Below are 25690 nucleotides of genomic sequence, written 5' to 3' on the forward strand. Positions count from 1 at the left end.
AATCCCAGAAAGCAGTTAGAATATCTTATTTTTGCTGGATATACAAAGCAGGATGTTTAAAGTTTTGAAGAAATTCAAAACAAGAATCAACAATCTGAATGGATTAAAGAGCAAGATTGATTTACATAAAAATAAAGAACACAAAGTCACTTTATTTGATCAGGGTAAAATGGGACATGTTATTTGGAGTGGGGTTTTTTTTTTGGACTGGCTGTTGTCTGGGCTGGAAAAATATTGTATATTAGATTTGCTTAGAATTAACATGACGTTTAAGACTTTTTCTTGCACCCCTTTTCTTTTTTTAATCTGTATTGTATTTTACTATTGTTAAGGTGACCAACTGTTCTCCTTTTGTGAGTTCTGTCCTCCCTCAAAAAGTGTCCTCCTACATGTCCTCCTTTTCGATATTTGAAGACTAATCTGCAGGGCTTTTTTTTTCTCATAGAATGCCCAGAATGGTGTTCTGGCACCTTTTTTTGATGTTTTTTTTTCAACTTTTGCATGAGCTGTGCTACTCCTCCTATTGGCTTTCAAAAGCCAATAGGAATTGCTGCTGAGCGCGCCAAAACACCCAGCCAGCAAATTTTGCACATGTAAGTTGTCTGCAGCGAAGGCGAATTGGCAGGAACTTTGCCTCCCTGCTACCCAACTACACCATCTCCTAATTAGTCCTGAAGATACCTGGAGGAGACTGGAATGGCAACGCCACGGTAACTTTCTCTTGATCTTTGGCCCTGCTAGGGCAATAATGGCTGCAGGTGCAAAAGGCAGGGGCGGCGGGGCTGCTGCGGGCGGGGGTGTGAGGGGCGGCGGTGGCCGGCTGCCCCCATGCTATGGGAGCCATGGGGCCCGCTCTACATGGCGGGGCAGCAGTGCTGGCGGGGCAGCTGCAGGCGGGGACATGGCATGTAAGCATAATTACAATATAAAATGTTATTGTTACAAATGTTTTTTATTATGCATTTATCATATTATAATGTATTCTGTATTATTGTTGCAATGAATAAAATGTTTCTTTTATTTATGATATTTTTTTCTTCAATTTATTTGTGTCCTCCTTTTCATTGTAAAAAAGTTGGTCACCTTACTATTGTAATTAAAACTTTTAATTAAACTATTTTAAAAAATAACATTAGCTCTCCTGCCTTTATTTTGTCAGATTCAAGTCATCGTTATCCTAATTTTCAGAGCTTCCAGTCATAATTGTCAAAGTGATGGTTCCCCCCTCCAATTTCCTGCCTTTTGAGGTATCACTTGTCAGTCACCAGGTCACTGCAGTCAGAAAGGGATGGCTGTCATTTTAAGACTCTCTTTGGCATCTCTGCCCAGTTTGAAATAATATGAAATAAAGAAACTTCTTTTAGTTATGAGATATGTGTGCCATCTTTCCTATAAAAGTTCATAAAATGGTGGACTTTCAGTTTTGCGTCATGGTAAGACAGATGCAGGAAGGCAGGGCTCTGCCTTCTGTGCCCAATTTTGTCCTGCTGGAGGCCCTAAAAAGAGCCTAAAGTCGCACCAAAGAGGCAATGAAGAAGGAGGGGTGTCTCGTTGATCATGGAGAAATGGTGGTCTTTCCGTTTGATCTGAGAAAAGCCCTCCAAACCGGCAGGGAAAAGACTGGCTATATTCCTATGGACAGCAATTAGCTGCTGACAACCGAAGAAGAAAAGCGCCAATTAACATATCATAAACAGCATGTTTGGACTGGGTGAGAATATTGATCCTTTCTTTACTATTTTAGAACTGAATTTCCTGGGAAAGGCTCCCAAGAAGCTAAAAACTGCCAAATGTGAATGGAAGTGGTGTTTTAATTTCTATGGGGGATAGAAATACACAATATTGAAGTGGAAGTAACATAAAGCCACAGTTTTGAAATATGAGAACTGAGATAATTGTTAAGATTTTCTCTTTGAAAAAACAACAACATTGAAGTGAAATATAAGAAATCAATCCTTTGTCTTAAGAGTGGAAAATGGATTTTGAATGACATCTAGTGGTGGATCTGAGTACAGCACAATAACTAGCTTCCTGGCTGCTTGGTGACTCCTAGCTTAAGAGAGAACAGCTGGCAATAAAGGAAAATATTTTGACATACTTATCACCCTGACCTTTTTGGACTATATACACCCACTGAGCTTGGACTTTTAATTTCAAGAGCTGGTGGGAGAGAAAGAAAAACTTGAACTTTGATTACGTCTGGCTGGGAGAGATTTTTGAGCTGTTTTCAGGGAGGTTGAGCACTTTGAACCCTTTGAACATTGTGGATTATAACCTTGCCTGACTGATAATTTTTGGATGCCTGAGACAAAGGAACACTATAAAATATTGCTTTTGGGACTGGACCTGTATTCTGGAATCTATTGGATTATAAAGGCTGTATATAAAGATCAGAAAGACAGAAGAAACTTTGTTTTACTCTTACTGAGACTGGTGATATTAGAGGATCTCCAGGAATGATGCTTCAAGAAAAAACAAATACCTTTTAGAAGGAAATATACTCTATGCTACAACTAATTCACCAAACAATTGTTGCATACAAAGAGGACATAAAAAGAAATCATAATGAGACTAAAAATAATTTAGATAATATAAATGAGCAAATCTCCAAATTGAATCTACAACTAGAAAGTTCCCAGATAATGACTGCAAAATATGAACAAATAAACCAAAGATCAGAAGATAAAGCAGAGGAAATTGACCTAAAGACGAAGAGATGAAAGAAGGGAAATATAAACTACCATACACAAATAAAATACTGCAAGACTTATCCATAACAATGAAATTGCAAAAGACCCTTTATTCTTTAAGTCTGCAAGATGCACCTGATGACAAGGAAGAACATTTTGGGGAATGGAACATAGAGCTGTCTGGGGAAATGTTAAATTTGGGAGATGAAAGATGAGGGAAGAAATTAAGGGAGAATGAAATGGGAGTTGCTTAAGGAACATAAATGGGCAAAATCCCCCCCCCCAAATACCCTACCTAAATTGTCTTCCTCATGCCAAGCAATTTTCATAAAAATAGAAAGAAAATTCCTGTGCAATTTAATTGCCTTGGCTTGGAAAGCTAGAAAGAAAGAAAGTGAGAGTTAAATTTAAAAAAATGGAAGATCTGACCTATTAGAGGAGGCATCATATGTTTAAATACTTTTTTGAATATGATTAAAAGACTTTTATAATGAAAGATATGATTTGGAATTAAAATAGCTTTTTTTCTTTGATATGGGAAATATGAAAATAAGAGGATTGGTATGAATAGAAGTTTTAGCTATGTAAATGTAATTAAGATTGAGAAAATCATAATTGACAAAAACACATTAAATATTGATGGGAAATTAAACCTTAACAAGAGCATGAAAAACAGAATATTGATTTATGAATTGATATTATTGTTATTTGTATAATATTAGTAATATATGATGAAGATGTTTATATCTAACTCTGTATATATCAATAGTACCAAGAATTATAATTGTGTAATGGGAGAAAATGGAAAAAGTATGGGGAAGAAAGGAGGATCAGGGGAAAAAAAATACTGAATAGACTTATATTGAAGAAGTTAATGTTAAATATGTGAACCTAGACAACATGCTGTTTACTAAGCTCTAAAGATTGTAAGTCTTAAAAATTAATAAATCTTTAAAACAAAGTTCATAAAATGGCATCTCTAGTGCTCTCTCCTATTTCTCCCCACAGCAACAACTCTGTAAGAACTCTGTAAGATAATACAGTGGAGTTGGGTCATAAGTTGGATCATTGTTAAGCAGGGTTGACTCTAGGCTAAGGCCAAATAGCCAGCTTTGGGGATCACGAAAATTAAAGAGCCTTCTAAAAACACAGTAAAAAAGTGAAAAAAGTAATGGTGTACTCTGTGAGTCAGTGTGCCTGCTCAAGGGTTTAATAAAATTTTGCAGAATTGTTACCATACCACAAACAATGGGTGTGTCAGAACCCATTTATTAGGAGGGGGGTTTCTTTTTGGTTAAATCTTTTCTTCTTTCTTCCTGCGGGTTCTGTCATACTCCTAGGGGGAGGGGGAAGCTATGGGAACTACAATGTATTTTCTTTACTTCGCTTCAGCCACTACAATGTATCCTCCCCACTTCCTCTATCTGCTTGCTCTTTGAACTGTTTCCATTTGATGCCATCCTGGCGTGAGAAAGGAATTTGCCTCCGACCATCTGGCTTATCTCTCACTGCAGAAGAATAAGCAGGAAGGCCTAATGACGTTTTCACAGCCCTGGGAACAGTGTCTTATCAGCCCCATTCCCACAGTGGATTCAACACCTGGGGATTGGCCCATTTGAACTGACCGGATGAAATATTGGGGTGGGGTTTGCTTCTTGCTCTTTTAACCTATTGATTCACACATGAACCCCTCAGATCCTGCCTTCTTTGTCTGCTGTCAACTTCTCCTAATAAAAGTTCCTTTTGGGATGAATTCATTCCAAGAGTCCTGCTTTCTTGGGAAGAGGTTTTGAAGCAGGTCCTTACAGGGTGCTGATGTAATTAAAATTACTTATTGTTTAAATAGGATGAAAATATCTGAGAAAAAAATTGTCCAGGCTTAAAATCATAAGTATGAAGCTCAAAATCTCAAAGAAAAAAGAAATAAGAGGGTACACTTTTGAAATTCCTAACAAAAACAGGTGATGTGGACTTCCGGTTCCGGATCGCGGCATTTGCAGCCGTGTGAAGAGATTGCTCTCTTCACCAGCTGATTTCTCTCTGCCAGTAGACCCTTAATTGGGTCGAAAAGCCACCCTGGAGGGGCGGCTACCATTGAGGAGGTCCTCATCAAATGTGGAAGGGTGGCAGCTCCTTCCACAGTCCGAGATTGCTCCTTAGGGTCAATGGAGGAAAGAGTGATCAGTAAAATGGCCGTTCATTTTGCTGCTGTAACCAGAAGTCAGAAGAACATCTAAGCACAAAGAACCACCGTGGCTGATCCGGGTGAGATTTTTTTAAACTCTCTTAGCCCTTTTTTCTTTTTCTTTTTTGCCTGTAAAAAAACATTTTTGGATTTATTTCCCTGTTTTAAGAGAGCGGCGTTGGTTAGTGTGGGAACAGAAGCTTTGGATGAAAACTGACTTTAATTGACTATTTTTTTACTTTTACTTACTTTGGGGTCTTGAAAATTTTTTTATTAATGAACTTTACTATTGGATTCAGCATATGTGTGAAAAATATTATCTTTTTTCTTCTTTTTCTGACTTTGACAATGTTATTTTTGGTGTCTGGAATAGATTTTTATAGTCTACTGAGGACACCTTGTGGAGAAATGTAAAATTGCAACTGTCTTTTGTTTTTCTGTCTGATGATGAGATTGGCTTTGACCTTCAGACCATCATAAAGAAAAAGACAAAGAATTTAACAGCTGTTATTTGTGTGGGTGGACACTGACTAAATGTTTTGGAATATAGCCTCCACCAAAAGATAACAGGCTTTGGTTCTAATCACTATTGAAATGGAGAAATCTTATTTACAACTCAGCTGTAAACTCATACCGGAAAAAAAATCTATGAAGCTACTGAGGAAATATGTTTCCAAATATTAGAGAGTACTACAGAAATAATAAACAGAAATTCTACTGTGAACCTACAAACCGACCTTCAAGACCAAAAAGCAATAGAAGAGGAATTAATTTACACTAAAGAAGATTCTATTTCATTTTACATACAACGTATTGAGACATTGAATGACCAAAAATGATTGCAACTAAACCAGCTACAACTTCAAAACTAACAGAAATGGATTTGAAACTACAATTGATTGAGAATTATGACAACTTTGATAATCAATTACTAACTAAAAAATTGGACATGATCGAGTGTCTTATTCAGCAGACAGAAGCCAGGTGTCAAAAACAGAGGATGGGAGGTTTTTACTGACCCAAATGACATTGCAAGCAATAAAGGGAAATTTATCTGCTGAAACAGAGGCCTTGTTATGGAAACCTGCTTGTCACAAAAAGAAAGCTAGAATAAGACTTAAAAGAGAAACTTAAAATCATATGTAATGGATTAAAAAGGTTTTGAGAAATATGGATTGACTTAAGGTTTAAGATTTAGAGTTAAAAATCAGTGATTATTAGAATATATATGTTAAATAGAGTAAGAATGTATTTTTTGGGAATAATATCTTTATTTGTATGAAAATTATTTTGTAATGGAATGAGGGTAAGAAAACGGAAGAAGTTTTTTTAGAGATTTGGATTGAATTAACAATTAATTGAGTGTGTTAAGTTAGTAAGATGATGCTTTGTGTAATAATATGTGAGTTTCTTTCCTTTCTTTTTTTTTCTTTTAGACATGAACTATTTGGATGAGATTTAAAGTCTATCTAATGGGTGGAAATGTTTTGTTATAGAGATAGACTGACTGATGGATTGTATATGTATAGAGTACAGTAATATTTTATTTTTAACTAGGATAATTATTTTGTAGTGGAAGAAGAAATAAGAGAGATTTGTGATAAAATCAGTGATTTATGAGATTAAGAACCAGAATAGATCTGGATTTGTATTTTAAAAGGGATACCCGAAGTGATAATATGTTTATCTAAGATTAAATTGGACTATGGTAATTGTAAATTAATAAAGTTCAAAACAGGATTAGGATTTATAGAAATGAAATGTAGAAATGGATTATTTTAAATATGTTATATTATTTGAGGGAAATAGAGAGGGAACATTTAATGTATTTACTCAAGGTATTATATGATTTTGTTTCTGGATGATTGATCACCCAACCACCACGGTGTGTCTTGAGCATTTTGTTGTAAAAATTAAAAAAAAAACAATAAAATTGGTTATAAAAAAAACAGGCGATGTGTTAAGCCATAGGGGGTGCCAGGATATGACTTTGCCTAGATGAGAGAAGTTGGCCTTCTCTCTAATGTGCTACTAGACTCTTCAGGGGTCATACCAGTGGGCTGCTTTGCCTTCAAAATAAACACTTCCTTGCAACGGAAAGGATTTGTTTCTAAAGCACTCTATTCCAAATGTTTGTTTATTTATTAGACTCTGGGAGGCTTACAAATATTAAAATGAATTACGGCTTCCAGATCCAGTCTGCAAAACTGAGATAATCACTAGATGGCAATCCAGAGTTAGATTTTTCTGCATCACATATCTGAGGTGGGCAGCTATATAAATTAAATAAAAAAATTATTTTCTGCCATTTAGGTATTATTTGAATCTTGTAGTCCCCATCTGGTATAAATTAACATAATTAGAGCTGCATCAGATTTAATGAGGATTGTTTGACAAAGACATTATTGCTAATTTATTTTAATGCTTATATTTATTCCCTGACTATATCTATTCTGATTCTGCTTAAGTATTGGTCTGGACACTTAGGAACTTCCAGGAGATAAATGGCTGAACCTGCCTCTCAGTAAGGCATTGGAATAGATTGGTCTTTTTTTTTAATGAATGCTACTTTAATACAGAGGACCATGCAAGTGCTGTCCACAAGATATGGTCAAAAAGTTAAGATGGTGGCCACAATGATGTGATTGAAGTTTCTTGTCTTTTTTATAGGCACATAAAAATTGCATACCTGTGCCCACCAAAGTGGCTTTTTAAAACCATACTCTACAGATACCTTTGGGCAATGTATCAGGTACAGATCAAGAACATGTAAGATTCTAACAGAGTGTCCACTTTAGGTTCAGCTTTTCATTTATGAGGGCTGAGCAGCAGAGCTATTTCAGAGCAAGGATATACTAAGTCACAACATTTGTTAGCTGTAAAGAGTCAGCTGATATGCACTTATTGATATTGTGTATTATACATAGTTAAGCATTTCCATCCTATATGTATTCACTGTTCCCTGATATTTTTATCCTATCCTTTTAAAACAAGGTTCCCCAAAATGGTCACTATTGACCCCCAAAGGTCAATAAGACTATTCAAGGGGTCAGTGTTATTAGTCTTATGTCTGGTTACATAGTTAGCCAGATGTTTGATGTTTTTATTCACTTGGATTACAGACATGTTATTGTTTCATGGTGCTCCTGATGCTGGAATTTTATTCTAGAGACATCTTTGATAACCTGTTCATTTTTTCCCCTTTTGATTTATTGTAACTAAGATAGCAAAGGAAAACTACAAGAGTTTGACCAGGTATTTTGGATATTAATTAAAATATAGAACAGCTATACGAATCTTCCTTCTCCCATGGATTTACTATTCTCTAGAACAGATGATGAGAGTTATAAATTGATGCTAAGATATTCATTTAATAGAACTTTGGAAAAGATTTGGGGGTTTTACAAAACCAAGAATGAATCGGAACAAATTTTAAGTGAAATCTAATACCCACTGAGATAGGAATAACTAAAAACTCCTTAATACTGAATGTATATCTGACAGGGAAAATGCCATTAAATATTTGCTTATTTGTAAAACTTCTATTTCACTTGTCATAGTAAAAATTATCTCCAGCCTATGGAGGATACATTGTGACGGACAGAAAAAAGTGCCAAATTATATGATTTCACAGCCAGCATTTAGTAGAAACAAGTACTAAAATTCAAGCTTTTAGTCAGTGACACATGATGGGTTACGTGCACCTCCTTTCATAGAAAACCTAGTGGCTCTGTGTTGATTTCAAGAAAGGAAAGGGAATACATATAAAGCAGAGGTTTCTGCATTTATTTATTAAATTTATGTACCACCCATTTTACTGATCCGAGTAACTCTGGGCGGCTTACAATAGAATAAAAACATAGGTATGAAAACATTAAAACGTTATAATTAAGAGCATCAACTATTAAGTAATGGGTTAAAACTGAAAGCATGGTTTGTTTCTCATTCAATCAACCACAAGGATGAGGTTGGATCTACTCAGGAGGCCAGATGTTCCAGGGGGCAGACACTTGGCCTGGGAGGCTCTTCTTTTTCATCTTGCCAGCTGAAATTCTGTGGCTGACAGTGTCCGAAGAAGGCCCTTTTTGCCGGTGTGAGTAGGGCAGACCAGTCACACTGGGGTGAGATGATGCCTCAGATAACCTAGTCCTTTGCCATGAAGGACTTTGAAGTCTTGAATTGCACCCGAAAGCAAATCTGAAGCAATGCAGTTTGCATACTAGCAGAATTACATGTGCCACCACAGAAGCTTCCAGAATTGTCTGCGCCACTATATTCTGTACCATCTGTAGTTTCCAAAAACTCTTCAACAGTAGCCCCAATGTAGAGAGTATTGCAGTAATCCAACTGAGTGATGGGTCATGAGTGATTGAACACAGGGCCTCACAATCCAGGAAAGGGCATAGTTGGGAAGAATCCAACTAAATAGCAAAATATTCACATCCTTCCACTTTTTTTAAAAAAAGCAATTATATGATGTGGTGTGCTTTCTCTTTGGCTCCTAATTCTTCTGGTATCAACCAGCACTGTTATAGCAAGCATGTTGACAGCAAGTGCCAAAACTCTGTACATCCTGGAAGTTTTTTGATCCTAGTGGAAAGGAAAGAAAGTACAACCAGCTGTCAACCTATAGTCACTGTAAGGACCCACTTCAACCCCACATCTTAAGAAAGCAGAACTCTTGAAAACAATTTCTTCCAACAGGAACTTTTATTAAGAGTAGTTGATAGCAGGCATAATAAATAGGATCTGAGGAATTCCTTACAGATCGATACTTTTTTTTTAAAAAAAACAAGTTTTATTAGTTTTTTTCATTTTACAAACCAGTGCTTAAGAATCACTGTGGTGGCAGGGCAATCAATTGTCCAAATACAAAATCATACTCATAAAGATCAAATTAAATCATTAAAAAAATGCACCCCTCTCTATTCCCTCTAGTAGTATATTATATTCAAGTTAATATATTTCAGTACAACTAAGTCAGTCAAAACAGTCATCAATAAGATTTCATCTAAATAAATCCAAATCCTATATTAAGCTTTACTATTTCAATTGCTATATTCCATATTGGTAACATAAATACATAATTAACACTTCAAATGTCTCTCCATACCTTTTTTTCCCCATTAATACAATCAATATTCATTTATTAATAACACACCTTTTTTTCTTAATCAGTAACATTTCATCTAAATAAGTCCAAATCCTGTAAAAAGTTTTACTATTTCAGTTACTATCTTCCACATTGTTACTCTAAATACATAATTAACACTTCAGGTTTCTCCCCATTCCCTTTTTCCATAACATAATCAATAAACATTTGTTAATATCATATCTTCTTTTTTCTTTCTTATTCTTCTTCCATTACAAAATAGCTGTAAGGACCCACTCCACTTTGCATCTTAAGAAGACAGAACTCTTGGAATAATTCTTCCAACAGGCATCCTTTATTAAAAGAAAATGGTTGCAGGCGTTTTAGACAGGACTTGGGGTCCAAGCTCTCCCATTCAAGGTTTTAAGGGGTTCCCCAGTAGCCCCACCCAATCACCCCCTTCTTCCAGCGACAGTCTCAGGCATTACACTTCCACCCCCTTTTCCTTACTGCCGGCTGGATGAAGACTTCAGAGAAAACTACATGAAAGGTAATGGCCCCATTGTTATGGTTAGTCCTTTTGGTGATACACACATCCAGTTCCTTTGAAGTGTACCAAAGGAAGTGAGGGCCATAAAGCCCCTTTGTTCACCCCCTTCCCTTCATCGTACGACAGAATCCATAGAAGGCAGAAATGGAGTTTTTTATAATTGATAACTAGAGATGAAATATAATTGGATTCTGACAATAGCTATCATTCCTAATAGTAAAAATATTAATTCAAAAAAGAAAAGAGAAAAAGAAAAAACTATCACTCCCTCAATATCTGTGTCAAACTTCTTTAACCTCCTCCCAAAATTACTATTACCACAACAAACCTATTAATATATAGACAAACGTCTTCTTATTAAATTCAAATCTTAAATTAATTTTTATTCAATCTAACATCTTATTTAACTATCTTAAGCCATAAATCAATCCATATCTAGTAAGCCTTAAAATCCAATATATAGAGCCTTAGATCAAAACTCTTAAATCTTATTCTAGGTTTCATTTTATGCCAAACAGGTTTCCATAAGACCACCTCTATATCAATGAATAAATCACTTTTTATGCCTTGTAGTATCCTTTGAATCAAACAAGAGCGTCTCCTTTTCTGTTTTAAAGACCTAGCTCGTTTGTAAGTAATCCCTTGTTGTTTTAAAGCAGTGGTTCTCAACCTCCCAATGCCACGACCCTTTAATACAGTTCCTCATGTTGTGGTGAACTCCAAGCATAAAATTATTTTCGTTGCTACTTCATAACTGTAATTTTGCTACTGTTATGAATAGTAATGTAAATATCTGATATGCAAGGTGTATTTTCATTGATACGAGTTGAACATAATTAAAGCATAGTGATTAATCACAAAAACAATATAGCAATACTCGCTGGAGAAGCTTACTCTTCCTTGCTCAAAAAGGTTGGGAGGGAGGGAAGGGGAAAGAAGGAAGGAAGATTGAAGGGGAAAGGAAGGAGATGGAGAAGGAAGGAGATTGAAGGGGAAAGGAAGGAAGGAGGAAGAGATTGAAGTGGAAGGGATGGAGATGGAGATGGAAGGAAGGAAGGAAGATTGAAGGGGAAAAGAAGAAAATGGAGAAGGAAGGAGATGGAAGGAAGGAAGAAAGGAAGGAAGGAAGGAAGGAAGGAGAGAGATTGAAGGGAAAGGGATGGAGATGGAAGGAAGGAAGGAAGGAAGGAAGATTGAAGGGGAAAGGAAGGAGATGGAGAAGGAAGGAGATTGAGGGGGGAAAGGAAGGAAGGAAGGAAGGAAGGAAGGAAGGAAGGAGAGATTGAAGGGGAAGGGAAGGAGAAGGAAGGAAGGAAGGAAGGAAGGAAGGAAGGAAGGAAGGAAGGAAGGAAGGAAGGGAAGAAGGAAGGATTGATCTTTGGAGAGTCATGTTTTTCCAGATGGTGATGAACTGCAACTCCCAGCATTCCCCACTCTTCCACAGTGCTTTTTAGGGCTGCTGGGGATGGTAGTCCAGTAAGGTCTGGAGACACACACAGATGCCCTCTGATGGCGAGGGAGGTGGGCCGGGCTGTGTGGGGGAGGCTCTGGCACAGCGCGGAGGGCGGCCAGGCAACCAGGAGGCTGGGGACTAGCTCAGCACTGCAGCTCAGCTCAGCTCAGCCAGCAGCAGCAGCAGCAGCAGCAGCAGTGATTGCTAGAGCAGGGCGGGAAGAGAGGGGGCAGTGGTGGCAAGTCATGAAAGCAGCGTCCACACTTTCAGGTTGCAAACGCCTTGGACGGTTTGGCTCCCCCACCCCTTTATTTACTGATCTGCCACAAGTTCGTGTAAACAAGCCCCGAGGAGTTCTGAACGAGCGGTCATTTAAAAAAAAAGGTTTAAGCAATGAGGCAGAAAGGAGAACTCACTCACAGCTTTTTTTTCCCTTTCTCGGAGACTGGGAAGGCAGCAGCCAGAGACGCCACTGCACAAAGGGAGGCAGAGAGAGGGGCGAGGGAAAAAAACTCACTCAACTTTCACCCTTATCAGACCTGATTCCCTTCTGGTCAACCCCCCACCCGCCCCTTCACCTCCCGCTACAGATCAACGCTACCCCTCGGGAGTATTTCGCCAGGCTTTTTTTTTTTACCTTGGCCCTGCGCTTCTCCCAGACAGAAGCCAGGCAAGAGGACCTGAAAGAGGCCGAGCAGGAGGTTCATAGCCATGGCGATGTGGCAGTAGCTGCTCTGCGATGGGTAGTGCAGCCCCGCCATGGTTCTGAGGCGGCTGCTTTCCTGTCTGCCGAGCTGGCTGGCGGAGCTAGCCTTGAGCTGAAATTCTCACTAGTGTCTCGGTTCCTAAGACCATCGGAAATATGTGTTTTCCAATGGTCTTAGGCGACCCCTGTGAAAGCGTCATTTGACCCCCAAAAGGGTCGTGACTCACAAGTTGAGAACCATTGTTTTAAAGAGTCAAGTCTTCACATTTGAAACTGTTGAATAACAGGCTCAATTATGTCCAATTTTGTAGTTAATAGGCGCTTATCCAAGTTGCCATAGTTTTCAGTTAGTTGAGCTTGTCTGTTCATTTCTGTTAATTTTAAAGTTGTAAGTGGTTCAGTTATAGTTCTTTTTGGTTCCTCGGAGATCTCATCAGCAAGCACATAAAATAAGGTAGAATCTTCTTTGATCTTAGTTGATTCCACTTCTGTTGTTTTTTGATCTATAAAATACTCAGATGTAGTCTGGGGATTAGTTTGTAAGTTCAAAGCAAAATGTCTGTTTTTTATTGCCACAGTACACTCTTTTATTTGGAAATGTATTTGGTCAGTAGCTTCATAAAGTTTTTCCAGTATAAGTTTATAGTCAAGTTGAACATTAGATTTCTCCATTTCAAGGAAAGTTAGAAACAATCTGTATCTTTAGTAGAGGCTGTGTTCAAAGAACATTTAATCAGTATCCACCTCCACAAATACAGCTGTTGAATTTCTTTGTCTTTTCCTTTTTATGGTAGTCTGAAGGTCAAAGCCAATCTCACCAACAGAAAAAGAAATAGTGCAACTTTAACTTTATCCACATGGTGTCCCCAGTAGAATATAAAATCTCCTCCCAGACACCAGAAATATCATTAACAAGATCAGAAAATGTAGAAAAAAAATAGAATTCTTCAGATGTAGACAAAGTCCAATAGTAAATAATATTCAATAGTAAAAAGATTTTCCAAGACCCCAAAGTGAATAAAAAATAAAATAAAAATAGAGAGAAAAAAAGTCACTTTAAATTAATTCAATCCATAAGCTTCTTTTCCCCACACTCACCAATTCCGCTTTCTCAGAGCAGGGAAACGATTTCAAAAGTGCTTTTTACAGGCACACACTCACACACACACACACACACGGAGAACCAAGAGAGGAGGAGAAAAAAGTCTCACCCAGCTCAGCCACGGTGGTTCCTGTGCTTAGATGTTCTTCTGACTTCTGCTTTCAGCGGCTAGGTGAGCGGCCATTTTACTGGCTTCTCTTTCCACCGTTGGCCCAAAGGAGCAATCTCAGTCCTTGGAAGAAGCTGCCGCTCTCCCAAGGATGACAAGGACCTCCTCACCAGTAGCCGCCCCTCCAAGGTGGCTTTTCGACCCAATTAAGGGTCTACCATGGCAGAGAATCAGCTGGCAAGGAGAGTAGTCTCCTCGTACAGCTGTGAGCCCGCGATCCGGAACCAGAAGATCTTACAGATCGATACTTTATAGTGTCCCCAAGCAAACCCCATCCCACAGTTCATCTGGACAATTCAAAACCGGCCAATCCCCAGGTGTTAAGTCCATCGTGGAAAAAGGGGAGAGATGAGCCAGGCTCTGGAGGTTGTATTTCTTTCTCCCCCCCACTTTTCCTAGCTGACAGGTTAGGGAGAAGAAAGTTCAGAGAGAAATACAGTGCAGGAAGCAATTTGTTACATTGTAGCGGCCAGCTGACACAGAAGCAGTAAATAAAGTAAAAGGTTACATTGTAGCAAATAGAGGAAGCAGAAACAATAACCCCGCAGGCACATCCTCCCTCCCCCTTGGGAGTATGGCAGAACCCAGGGAAAGGTGAGATTTGTTTTTAGATCAGAAGGGATAAATAGAAATGAAATAGAAATGAGTTCTGACAGTCACTGAAATCTTTGTAATTAGAATGGCAAAGGCAAAAAAAGAAACTGCTTTTGCAACCTTAGGCTCCAGATGAACTATGGTACAAACAGATATAGCAATCAATTGAATAGACTGTTGTGCTGTTCTATTGACACATTCTCAATATGGTTCTGATGTCACACTTACACAGTACAGCACCAGGATTTTCTTAATATCTGTGATAGGTTTTATTGTTTTATATGGAAGCCAAGTGAGAGGGGATTTGACTTACATGTAATACAATAGAAATCCATAATTTCTTAGTCCACAGGTGCTGTTGGCTGCCTCAAATGAAAGACCAAAATAATAAAATAACAAGGAATAGTAAGACAAAGAGGAGTTGTAACTTAGCTGGTGCAGAGATTGGCTGATTCTTGGCAATCATATCTTAATAATGGAGGATCTGAAGATAGCTATCCATTCAAAGTACACTCCTGGGATCATGTTGCTCTCAAGCTTGTCTAATTGCCAGGGGATTTGTGATTTAACTGACTGTGAAATTAGAGGTTACAGCCATTAACACAAATGCTTGGCACAGGAAAATAGAGAAAGGGATGGCGTATTTGGAGTAACACAAGACAATTGGGGTTATCCCTGTACATTTTAGTCATGTTGCATATCATCCTTGCCAATTAAACACATTCTAATCATATCCTGATTGGATTACTGGAATAATTACTACATGGGGCTGCCCTTGAGGAGCATTTGGAAGCTTCAGCTGGCCTTGCACCCACAGTATTAAGTGCACCACATATGTCTAGGTAATGCCACTGCTATGTACAGTAAGTTGAACTTGCTCCCAGTAGGCTTAGGGTGCTAAATACTAATTATCATCTTTAAAGTTTTACATAGTGGGGACAGTTTACTTGTGTGGTCCTTATCCTTGATAGCTTTTGTCTGTCCCAATAGATCTGCTAAAGTGGGTATTTTCCAGTTCTTCTTGGTAAAGCAATGATATCAGATGAGTCTCAGGAAGCAGGCCTTCTCTGTCACGACCACTGCCTTATGGAACAGGCCAAACTTGTTGGCCACCAAGAATGTCTTCAAGATCTGGCATTTCCCCAAGGCTAGGCTGTTAATGGAGACCAGTGTGGATGTGTTGATAAAAGTATATTTATGGATGTCATTTTAATTGATTTGTATATTGTTTTTGTTCCACACCCATTAAAAGTTGAGGGACTACAGTATATGAGCAAGCCACCTCTTCCTTAGTTTCAGAACTTTTGGGAGGCTCCATGTCTGTCAACACTGAATTCACTTAGTGCACATAGTACTTGTTAAATAACTGAATGCAGAGGCAAGGATGCATTTACTTGATGTAATTTGATGGCCTATGCTTATTTATCTAAAACAATCTAGAGTGGAAAGTAACTGCTGTTGAAACCTGTAAAGTTGTCTTTTCTTGTCTTGCTTTGCTGAAATGGTCAAGAAATATTACTCAAAATCTGAGCTAAGTAAAGAGCTGTTAATTTATATTGATCCCTGCATCCTGCTGTTTTATACCTTAAATATCAGTGTGACCCATACATTTAGGGGAAAACACACTCAACATTTAACAATATTTATGATAGATTCTTTGGTCCTAGTATGACCTTATAGTGACTCCTCTTTGACATTGCCACTTTTTTCTGAGCCATAATAAGAACATTCAATTACTTTTCATAATTTACTACAGTACAAATAAAAGAAACAAGTTTATCAAAAGTAGTGTGCTTTCAAATAATCTTTCCTGTCCTCAAAAGCATTATCTGCTTTCACTCCAAAGAGATGAAAAGAGTCTGCCTTGTTTAATTTCTCTGATGATACTGTAGCATATAAGTAAGCTTGATCTATCAAATACCCATCTAATACCAAGTTAGTCAGTAGACCATGATATGTTGTGATTTTTACATTATGGAAATAAACAGGTAACAACTGCAATGGCTCTTAACATGAATTAATGTTTTTATTGGCTTGTGCTTTGTATGCCTGCCTAGCTTCATCTAGTGCTTTTCTAACTATTGGCCAGGTGTTTTGTAATTGTTCCATCCATTCTTTCAGTGATGGGATCACCGGTGCGTTTGGGGTTAGTTCTGGCATGGGGTTGAAACTTTGACTGGTAGCTATTTGAAAAGGAGTGTAACCTGTGCTGGAGTGGACTGAATTATTGTAAGCAACTTCTGCGAAAGGGAGTAGGTCCATCCAATTTGTTTGCTGGAAATTAAGAAAGCATCTTAAATATTGCTCAAGTACTGAGTTAGAATGTTCTGCTTGTCCATTTCCTTGTGGATGTCAGTCCCTGAGAGGTCCCTAAGAGGGATAAAAATTCCTTTCAAAATGCAGACTTAAATTGCACTCCCCTATCAGATATGATGCGTTGGGATGCCCCATGCAATCTGTAAATATGCTGGATGAAATGTTTTGCTAAGGCTTTTGCGGTGGGAATCGTTTGGCAAGGGATAAAGTGCACCTGTTTGGAAAACAAGTCTGTGACTGCCCAGACAACAGTATTCCCATTGCTTTCTGATAATTCCACTATAAAATCCATGGCTATTTCCCTCCAGGGGGCTGAGGGATTTGCCACTGTTTGTAACAGTCCGGGCGATTTCCCTTGCAACCTCTTTGCAGTTGCACACTTTGGGCAGCTGGCCACATAACTTTCTATGTCCTTTTTTATGGATGGCCACCAAAATTGCCATTTAATTAAGTGTAATGTTTTTACAAATCCAAAATGCCCTGCTGATTTTGTGTCGTGGCAAAGCTGCATGAATGTGACTCTTTGGGCTGTTGGTATATATAACTTTTTCCCCAGCCAAGGCAGCCCGTCTTTCATTGTGCACACGTGTTTATTTTTCTGGAACCATTCATCTGTTTCCAAACTTTTCCGGAATTCAATTCAGGTTTGGCTGCCCAGCTGTGGTTTTAATTTAGCTTGGGCTCTGGTAGTTACTGGCGCTGCCAGTTGTGATTCTACCATCATTGGTTTAGAGTCGGTGGCTCGCGTGCTGTTATATTGGGGCATGCAAGATCTGCCAGGAAGTTCTTTCCCTCTAGCAAATGCTTGAGCATAAAGTGGAATTGGTGAAAATGCTGGGACCAGCGGGCTTGCTTGGGGTTGCGCTTCCTGGGTGTTTTCAAGGCTTCCATTTTTTTGTGGTCTATCCAAACCTGGAAAGGGATTTTGTTGCCTTCAAGGAACTGGTGCCACGTGAGTAATGACCAACGTATCCTGTATGCCTCTTTCTCTCACACAGGCCAGCGCTGTTCCATTTCTGTGAGTTTCTTGGATGTATACGCACAGGGTTGCAATACCCCTTCATCGTTTTCTTGTAATAGTACAGCCCCCAGTGCCACATCACTTGCATCCACCTGTATTACGAAGGGCTTATCCATGTCTGGGTGCCTCAGTATTGGTTTGGCAGAAAAAAGTCTCTTTAATCTCTCAAACGCCGCTTGGCACTCCATTGTCCATGTTAGTGGCTGGCTAGGTTTTACTGAGGATGCTCCCTTCATTTTTAGTAAGTTCGTGAGGGGCAAGGCTATCTGGGCAAATGAGGGGATGAATTGGCGGTAAAAGTTTGCGAAGCCCAAGAAACTTTGCAGTTGCTTTCTTGTGCAGGGTGGTGCCCATTCTAGTACTGCTCTGACCTTCTCTGGGTCCATTTCAATGCCCTGTGGGGATATGCAATAACTTAGGTAGTCTATCCTTTACTGGTGGAATTCGCATTTCGAGAGTTTGGCATATAAGTGGGTGGCTCTCAGTTTCTTTAAAACCACTCTGACTAGGTTGACATGTTCCTCTTTTGATTCGGTGAAGATAAGAATGTCGTCTAAGTAAACCAGGACCCCCTTAAATAGGTGCTCCCTTAGAACATCATTGATTAATTGCATAAAGACTGCAGGGCCCCCTTGTAATCCAAATGGCAAGACTTTGAATTGGTAGCACCCCATTGGGCAGTTAAATGTGGTCTTCCATTCATCCCCTTCCTTAACTCTTATGCAATAGTAAGCTTCCCTTAGTTTAGTAAAAATTTTCCCTTTCGAGAGGTGTGACAACATGTCCTTCATGAGGGGCAGGGGGTATAGGTTGCTTTCACTGATTGTATTCAGGACCCTATAATCCACCCATAAGCATAAAGAGCCGTCCTTCTTCTTTCTAAAGAGGACCAGGGTGGCTACTTTAGGCTTGGCTGGCTCAATGAACCCCCTTTCTAGGTTTTTCTTTATTAATCTTTCCATTTCTTCCTTCTCCTTTGGGCACATGGAGTATAATCTGGGCTTCGGGAGTTTTGCCCTAAGCTTGAATTCAATGGCAAAGTCTGTGGGTCGGTGGGGGGGGGAGTTCATCTGCCCTCTCCTCACTGAAAACTTCAGCAAGATCTCTGTATTCCTCTGGTATTTCTGGTAGTCCCTTCTCCTTTCCCATGGATGCTTTTTCCATTAATTTTGGTAGCTCCCCTTGGGATTTTAAGTCCATAGGGTCCTCTTTCATGAAAATGATTTCTGCCGTCCTCCAATTCACCCAGGGGTTCCATTTCTTTAACCATTTCATCCCTAGGATCATCGGACATTCCATGCCCGGGGTCACTACAAACGTTATGGTTTCCTCATGTTTGCCCAGGGAGAGGTATATTGGTAAAGTGGCTAGGGTAGCTGGCACGCCCCGTTATGGACCCATCCAACTGGCCAAATGAGATTGGTTGTTCCAGTCTCCTTGACGGAATGCCCAGATTACCCACTAGTGTCGGGCTAATGAGGCAGCAGGTGCAGCCAGAGTCTATTAAGGCTTTCACCTTCACAGTTTCGGGCATGGGGGGAATTAATATAGTCACTGTCTTGAGGATGGGTGTGATGGGTCCACTTACCAGAGGTTCGCCCTCTGAATTGTCATCTGAGGCGTCCACCGGCCCTGCGGTGTAGGCTGGAGTTCTTTCCCCACGACGGACAGAGGTAGGGGATTCCAAGCCTCCATCACTCATGGCAGATTCTTTTGGCTTAGCTGGAGACTTCCCGGATCTGCTTGCCGGTGATCTGTCTGAGCTGTGCTGGGGGGGCTTTTGAGCGGCATTCTAAAGCCTGATGCCCCTCTCTCCCACATTTGAAACACCCCATTTGCTTCTTTTCTGTAGCTGATGGTTTCATTGGTTCACGTGTCAACTCAGGCAGTGAGCGGCTCCATTGTTTTCCTCGATGGTGCCTCTTCAGTAGGTCAATCTCTGCGTCTTCTGCCAGGACGTACCATTCATCAAGTTGGTGTGGGTCCCCTCAGGGCAGGTAAGCGTCATATAGGTCGTAGTTTAGCCCGTCTTTGAAATGGCTAATGAGGATGTCTTCCGGCCAGTTCAGTTTGCTGGCAATGGCCTGGAATTCTTGCCTATATTCGGCTACCAGGCGGCTCCAGGAGCTGGGGCGCCCGTAGGGCTCAGGATTCTCCTCTCCTAGGCAGCTGAGAGTTCTCTTCATCAGGTCAATAGCTTTCTCTAGGATCCAGTCTGAGTACAGTGCCCAGCTTTCTCCCTCTTCACTTGCGTGCAGGGATTTCTCCATCTCCTGCTTCCATTCTGGTTGCTTGGCCCCCCGTCTCAGGGTCATCTTTCTTGATTCCTTTCCCCACTCACTTTTCTTTCCAACGCCCATTGACCACCGAGGTTTGTAGTCACGTGTCTGCACCACCTCTTCTTCTGAGGAATCTGACCTCTCAGATCCCGACATCTGGCAGGGTTTCAGTAGGGGCAGCGGCTCCCTTTTCGGGGAGTTTTCTCTCTTCCCTGCTCTGTCACCTGACATGGTAATTTTTGCAAAGTCCTCTGGCATGGTTCTCCCTTCCAGGTGGACTAATTCTGCAGATCCTGTCTAATGTAAGGACCCACCCCACTTTACTTCTTAAGACAGAACTCTTGGAATATCTCTTCCAACAGGCATCTTTATTAAGAGACGATGGTTGCAGGCGTTCTAGACAGGATCTGAGGGGCCAACCCCTACCATTCAAGGTTTTAAGTGTTCCCAAGCAGCCCCCAACCAGCAACAATCCCAGGCATTACATTTCCACCCCCTTTTCCTCACGGCCAGCAGAAGGGAGACTTCAGAGAGTAGTAGATGAAAGGTGATGGCCATATTGTTATGGTCAGTCCTCTTGGTGAGATCCACATTCAGTCCCTTTGAAGTTTTAATGAAGGAAGTGAGAGCCATAAAACCCCTTTGCTCCTCCCCTATCCCCTTCGTAGTATGACAGAATCCAGAGAGGGCAGAAATGAGGTTTTCCGTAGTCGATAACTAGAAATGAAATATAATTGGATTCTGACAATTAATTTGTTTTATAGCTAGACTATAACTAGACATAGAGAAGTTACAGGAAAAATGCTCTACTCTATTTGGCTTTACAATTCTTAACCACAACTTTTTTATTTTTAAAAACAAGAACGTTAACCATTTTCTATGAAACCATTTTATTTTAGTGCATAACATAGCAATACAAGAAAAACTAACCCAATTTTGGAAATGGGGACATTTTGAAATTTGGCATGTGTTGATTATGCAAGTAAGGATAAAGGATTAGCACTACAACAATACATGAATGGTAGCGAAACATGAAAAGATGAAGAAAATAAAAAGGGAAAATAATAAAATCACTAGAGAATCGTGAGAATCCAAGTATGAGTTTAAAAGTGTTTTGTTTCCTATTTATTAAATATTTGTTTATACTTCAATTAATAATATATTTAAAACATTGGAAGGTATTTCCACTTTTATTGCTCAGTAATTAGGTTTAGTCCAGAAACATAATTTATTAATGGCCCAACCATTTTCTTTTACAGAATCACTTACAAGGATAGAAAATATTTGGCAGTTGGGAGAATCAGATTTTCTCCTGATTTGCTCAGCCATATCCTTTTATATTCATTTGTGAGCACTGAAAAATAAGTTTTTTAATAGAGGAGTATGTCTAAGCCAATAACATAGGATTTAGTGAGATTTTCATGTAAGATATACACAATGCCTTACTCCTAACTGGCATGGTGTTTTATACTTTAAATATTATGTAGGTAACATTACCCTTTCCCCTTCATAAGGGATCACATGCAGGTTTCTCAGTGAAAAGGAAGAAGGTAGACAAGGAAAAGAGATCATTTGTATATGTAATACACACACACACATGCACTCTCTCTCACACACAAATACACACACACACACACACACACATACAAAGGTACTTTAATAATAATACAGACTAGAAAACTGTATAAACTCAAAGGCTTCTTGTGATTATATGACAGTGCTTTTATGACTTCAAATATCAAAAATAATGTTATCAGACATGTTCCAGATGAATTATAATTTCTTTCAGAAACAGAGCTTACTGTGTGACTTTGATCATCTGTATGGGAACTTCTAAGCTGCTCCATTAACATTTCTAAGGTTCTCCTTCTCATGTCCTTTACTCAAAGTCTGGGGATCTGCATTCTGCACCTCAGCTGGAGCAAGCTTTTGTGTCTCGATCTCTTGCCTTCTAGCTTCTGCTTCCTGCTGTTGCAACATTTGCTCTACTTCTGTCTCTAGTTCCAGGTTCTCTTCGTCAGCTTCTACTTCCAGCTCTTTCATTAACTCCTCCAATTTCTTTGCCTTTCGGAGTTCATTTTGCTGTATGATTGTGCTCAAGTGTTCTGCAAGTTGTTCTTTGACTTCGGTTTTCTTTTGGAGATCCAGTTTTGCATCCACATATTCTGATTCTGCTTTATCATAACGTTTCCTGAAAAAAATAATTTAATTATGTTGAATTGTACAGTGTTTTAGCAGGGGGTATTCTAACAAGGTTGTAAAAAGGCTTACATAAAGTTAATAGCAAACCTAACAGAGGAAAGACCAATAGTAGCAGGGAATGGGATAGTGGGTTTACCCTTTGAGCTTCAGTAGAATATCTGCACTTTTTAAGTCTGATATCTTTTCAGCCATTCTCAGTTTAAAAAAACCTGAATGACTACTGAGATGTAGAAAGTGCTAGCAGGGGCAGAATTTTGCATTGGCACTGCTGCAATTAGCATGCTCCATTTCTTATTTCCTTGCTGTATTTCTTACTGGAAGCCATTTTTTTTTAAAATTGGCAGTTAACGTATTACTAAGATATAAAAACCTAAAGATATTTGAAATTAGTCATATTTTAGTGTTACAATTATCACAGAGAGTTACTGAAATATTTCATCATTTATTGAGTAACTTAAGAAGTTCCAATTTCAGCCATAATGCAAACAAATTAGACCTGTGACCAACACAGCTGCTTTCTTCAATTTTGTTTAGCGCTGGACAGTGATGCTTTATGTCATTTTTTTTCAAACTACTTGTGCCCACAGGCTATATTAGCAAAATATAACAACAGTGCAGAGCTAACCAGCGTTGCAGTAAAAAAATAAATTTGAAGATAAAGCAAATGGCGATGAAATATATTTTTTGTAAAAAAAAAAAACCACTGTAATTTGAGATAGCAAATCAAAGGAAACCACTTTTAAGAAGAAAAAGAGTAATAATTTGACATTATTCCTCAGCTTTTAGTCCTTACCGAGCACATGCATATTCCAAGCTTGCCTGATCAATCCTATTTCTCAGGATCCCAATATCAGCAGATACCATGTCATCTAAAGCTTGGAGCTGCTTTTGGATTCGCTTTAATTTAACTGTTTCAGCCTGAGTTCTTTTAGATCTGGGGAAGAAACAGGTAAATACATTTGATCTATACTTACAAACAACTGTGCTTTTCAATAGACGATACAGTGGCCTGAAAAAGCCACTCAAAATTTTTGTTTATTCTTTTAAAATAAATTACTGAAGTAGATTCTATTTTCTAGAGAGGGAAGACAGATTTCCAAGAAATTCTATTTTTTTCCCTAATGAAAACTTAAGTTATATAGGAAAACATTTTAAAAAATAGAAATTGTGCTTAAAATAGACATCAGTTTATTAGATTTTATATCCCCTGCCAAATCATGTAATTGCTTCTAACAAATCAATTTAATATGAGAAAAGCTTTACTACAAGCATCTGAAACTCAAAATTGGAAAACTAAATGGTTTTATCATACTTGACACCACAATTCCAGCATTCACTGAACAGCACTATAAATTGCCAACAGCTTCCATTTTACACTGCATCCTTCTCCTGAAAGGATATCTATTATTCTCAAGAGAATTTTTTTTAAATGTACTCAAGGCCACATATTCATTTGCAAGAAGAAAAGTAGCCAGCAATTTTCAACCTGGATTTTCTAAGGATAACTTTGGGAAAGAAAACCTGTTGCATTTTAGATGTTTTGAATTAGAACTCATGCCATCATTTGCCATTGCCTATGCTATTTAGGACTCATGGCAAAAATCTCAAGATACATGAACAGAAACTTATGAAACTAACGGGATTATATCTTCAAGTATCTTTATCTTATTTACATCCTACCTGAATGCAGCTAACTACTCATACAGCTAACCCCTTTTTAAAAAAAGGATAAAAATAGTTACACTGTAACTTAAAATTAAGCCTAATTAAATAAAACCTTGACAAAAGATTTTTAATTTCTATTGTATTTAGAGAAGGAGGATTGCAAAATAGAATGAAGCAGACTTGATTAACCAATATATAATAATACAAAATGTGCACTGTGTTTTTCCAGCTATAGAACTCCATACCTTTCAGCAATTGCTTTAGCAAGGAAAGCCTTCTTGCGTTTATTTTTTTCTTCCATCAGTTTCTGCTCTTGTTGAAGGATTTCCCACCGAGACTTCTCCTGCCTGAACAATAACAAAATAAAAAAATCAATATGTCAGGGCCCACTTCAATACCTCATCCTAAGAAAGTAGAACTGTTGGAAACAGTTTATTCCAAAAGGAGCTTTTATTAGGACAGTGGTTCTCAACCTGTGGGTCGGGACCCCATTTGGGGTCGAACGACCATTTCACGGGGGTCGCCAAACAACGCAATCCGCCATTTTTTTCCCCTTTTCCTTAGCTGTGCTACTCCCTTTTGGGAGTCTAATAGAGTCTAATTCTATTGGCTTTCAAAAGCCAATAGGAATTGTCCAGGCTGTCTCTGCCCTGCTGAGCCTGCCAAAAGTCCCATTCTGCAAACGGTGCTGCACCAGTTGAGTAGTCCTCGACTTATGACCGGTTGAGTAGTGTTTATGTGGCGTTAATGTGGCGTTTGTGGACCCACTCATTTTGGGAGGACAGTAGGTGTTTCCAAACTACTAGGTATTGGGTCAAGCCATAGTGTTTTTTGGAGTCTAGGATTTCTTTGATTTCAAAATATTGTTCTCCTTCAACCATAATGGGAGGTAGAGGAGGGGCAATAGCTGGTCTTAAGGGTGACTGTTGCTTGCATTTTGAGATTTTGGCAGTTCTAACTCTACCATTACCGGGTTTATGATCCTAATGATGGGAAAAGGTCCTATGTATTTGGGTCCTAATTTCTTTGATAGTTGTAGGGATTTTAGGTATTTAGTGGGTAGGTAAACCATCTCCCCCATTACAAAAGGTTTTGGTTCAATTCTCTTTTTGTCTGCTTGCATTTGGTATGCTTGTCTAGCCTCATCTAGTGCTTTTCTAACAACTGGCCATGTATTTTGCAATTGTACAATCCACTTCTTTAATGAGGGGATGGCAGGTTCGGTGGGCGATAGCTCTGGCCTTGGATTGAAGCTTTGTCCTGTAGCTACTTGAAATGGCATGTAGCCTGTGCTGGAATAGATGGCATTGTTGTAAGCAACTTCAGCAAATGGAAGTAGGTCAGTCCAGTTGGTCTGTTGGTAATTAATAAAGCACCTAAGATATTGTTCAAGTACTGAGTTCGAACATTCAGTCCCACCACTCATTTGAGGATGATGACTAGATAACAGCCCCTGAGTGGTCCCTAAAAGGGACAGAAACTCTTTCCAGAATTCTGAGGTGAACTGACCCCCCTATCACATATGATACGCTGGGGTGCCCCACGTAAACAATAGATGTGTTGAACAAATAGTTTTGCTAGTGTTTTTGCAGTGGGGATCTTTTGAGCAGGGTATAAATGTGCTTGTTTGGAGAAAAGATCTGTCACCACCCAAATGTCTGTGTTC

General features: G+C 39.0%; 1 protein-coding gene across 3 annotated transcripts in view; it reads right to left on the reverse strand.

Annotated features, from left to right (window-relative positions):
* Window positions 1-21005: 21005 nt before the first annotated feature.
* Window positions 21006-25690, reverse strand: part of GORAB (golgin, RAB6 interacting) — a 33646-nt gene continuing 28961 nt past the window's right edge. For all 3 annotated transcript variants that reach the window (XM_039365564.1, XM_039365565.1, XM_039365566.1), the window contains exons 3-5: window positions 24270-24371; window positions 23153-23293; window positions 21006-22348 (exon numbers count right to left, since the gene is read on the reverse strand). In XM_039365564.1, the coding sequence (XP_039221498.1) occupies window positions 21991-22348; window positions 23153-23293; window positions 24270-24371 (601 nt within the window). In that variant the 3' untranslated portion in view covers window positions 21006-21990. The remainder of the gene's footprint in view (window positions 22349-23152; window positions 23294-24269; window positions 24372-25690) is intronic.

This window comes from Crotalus tigris, unplaced genomic scaffold (genome assembly GCF_016545835.1).
Source record: "Crotalus tigris isolate CLP2741 ecotype Arizona unplaced genomic scaffold, ASM1654583v1 scf7180000020128.343356, whole genome shotgun sequence".
Lineage (NCBI taxonomy): Eukaryota > Metazoa > Chordata > Lepidosauria > Squamata > Viperidae > Crotalus > Crotalus tigris.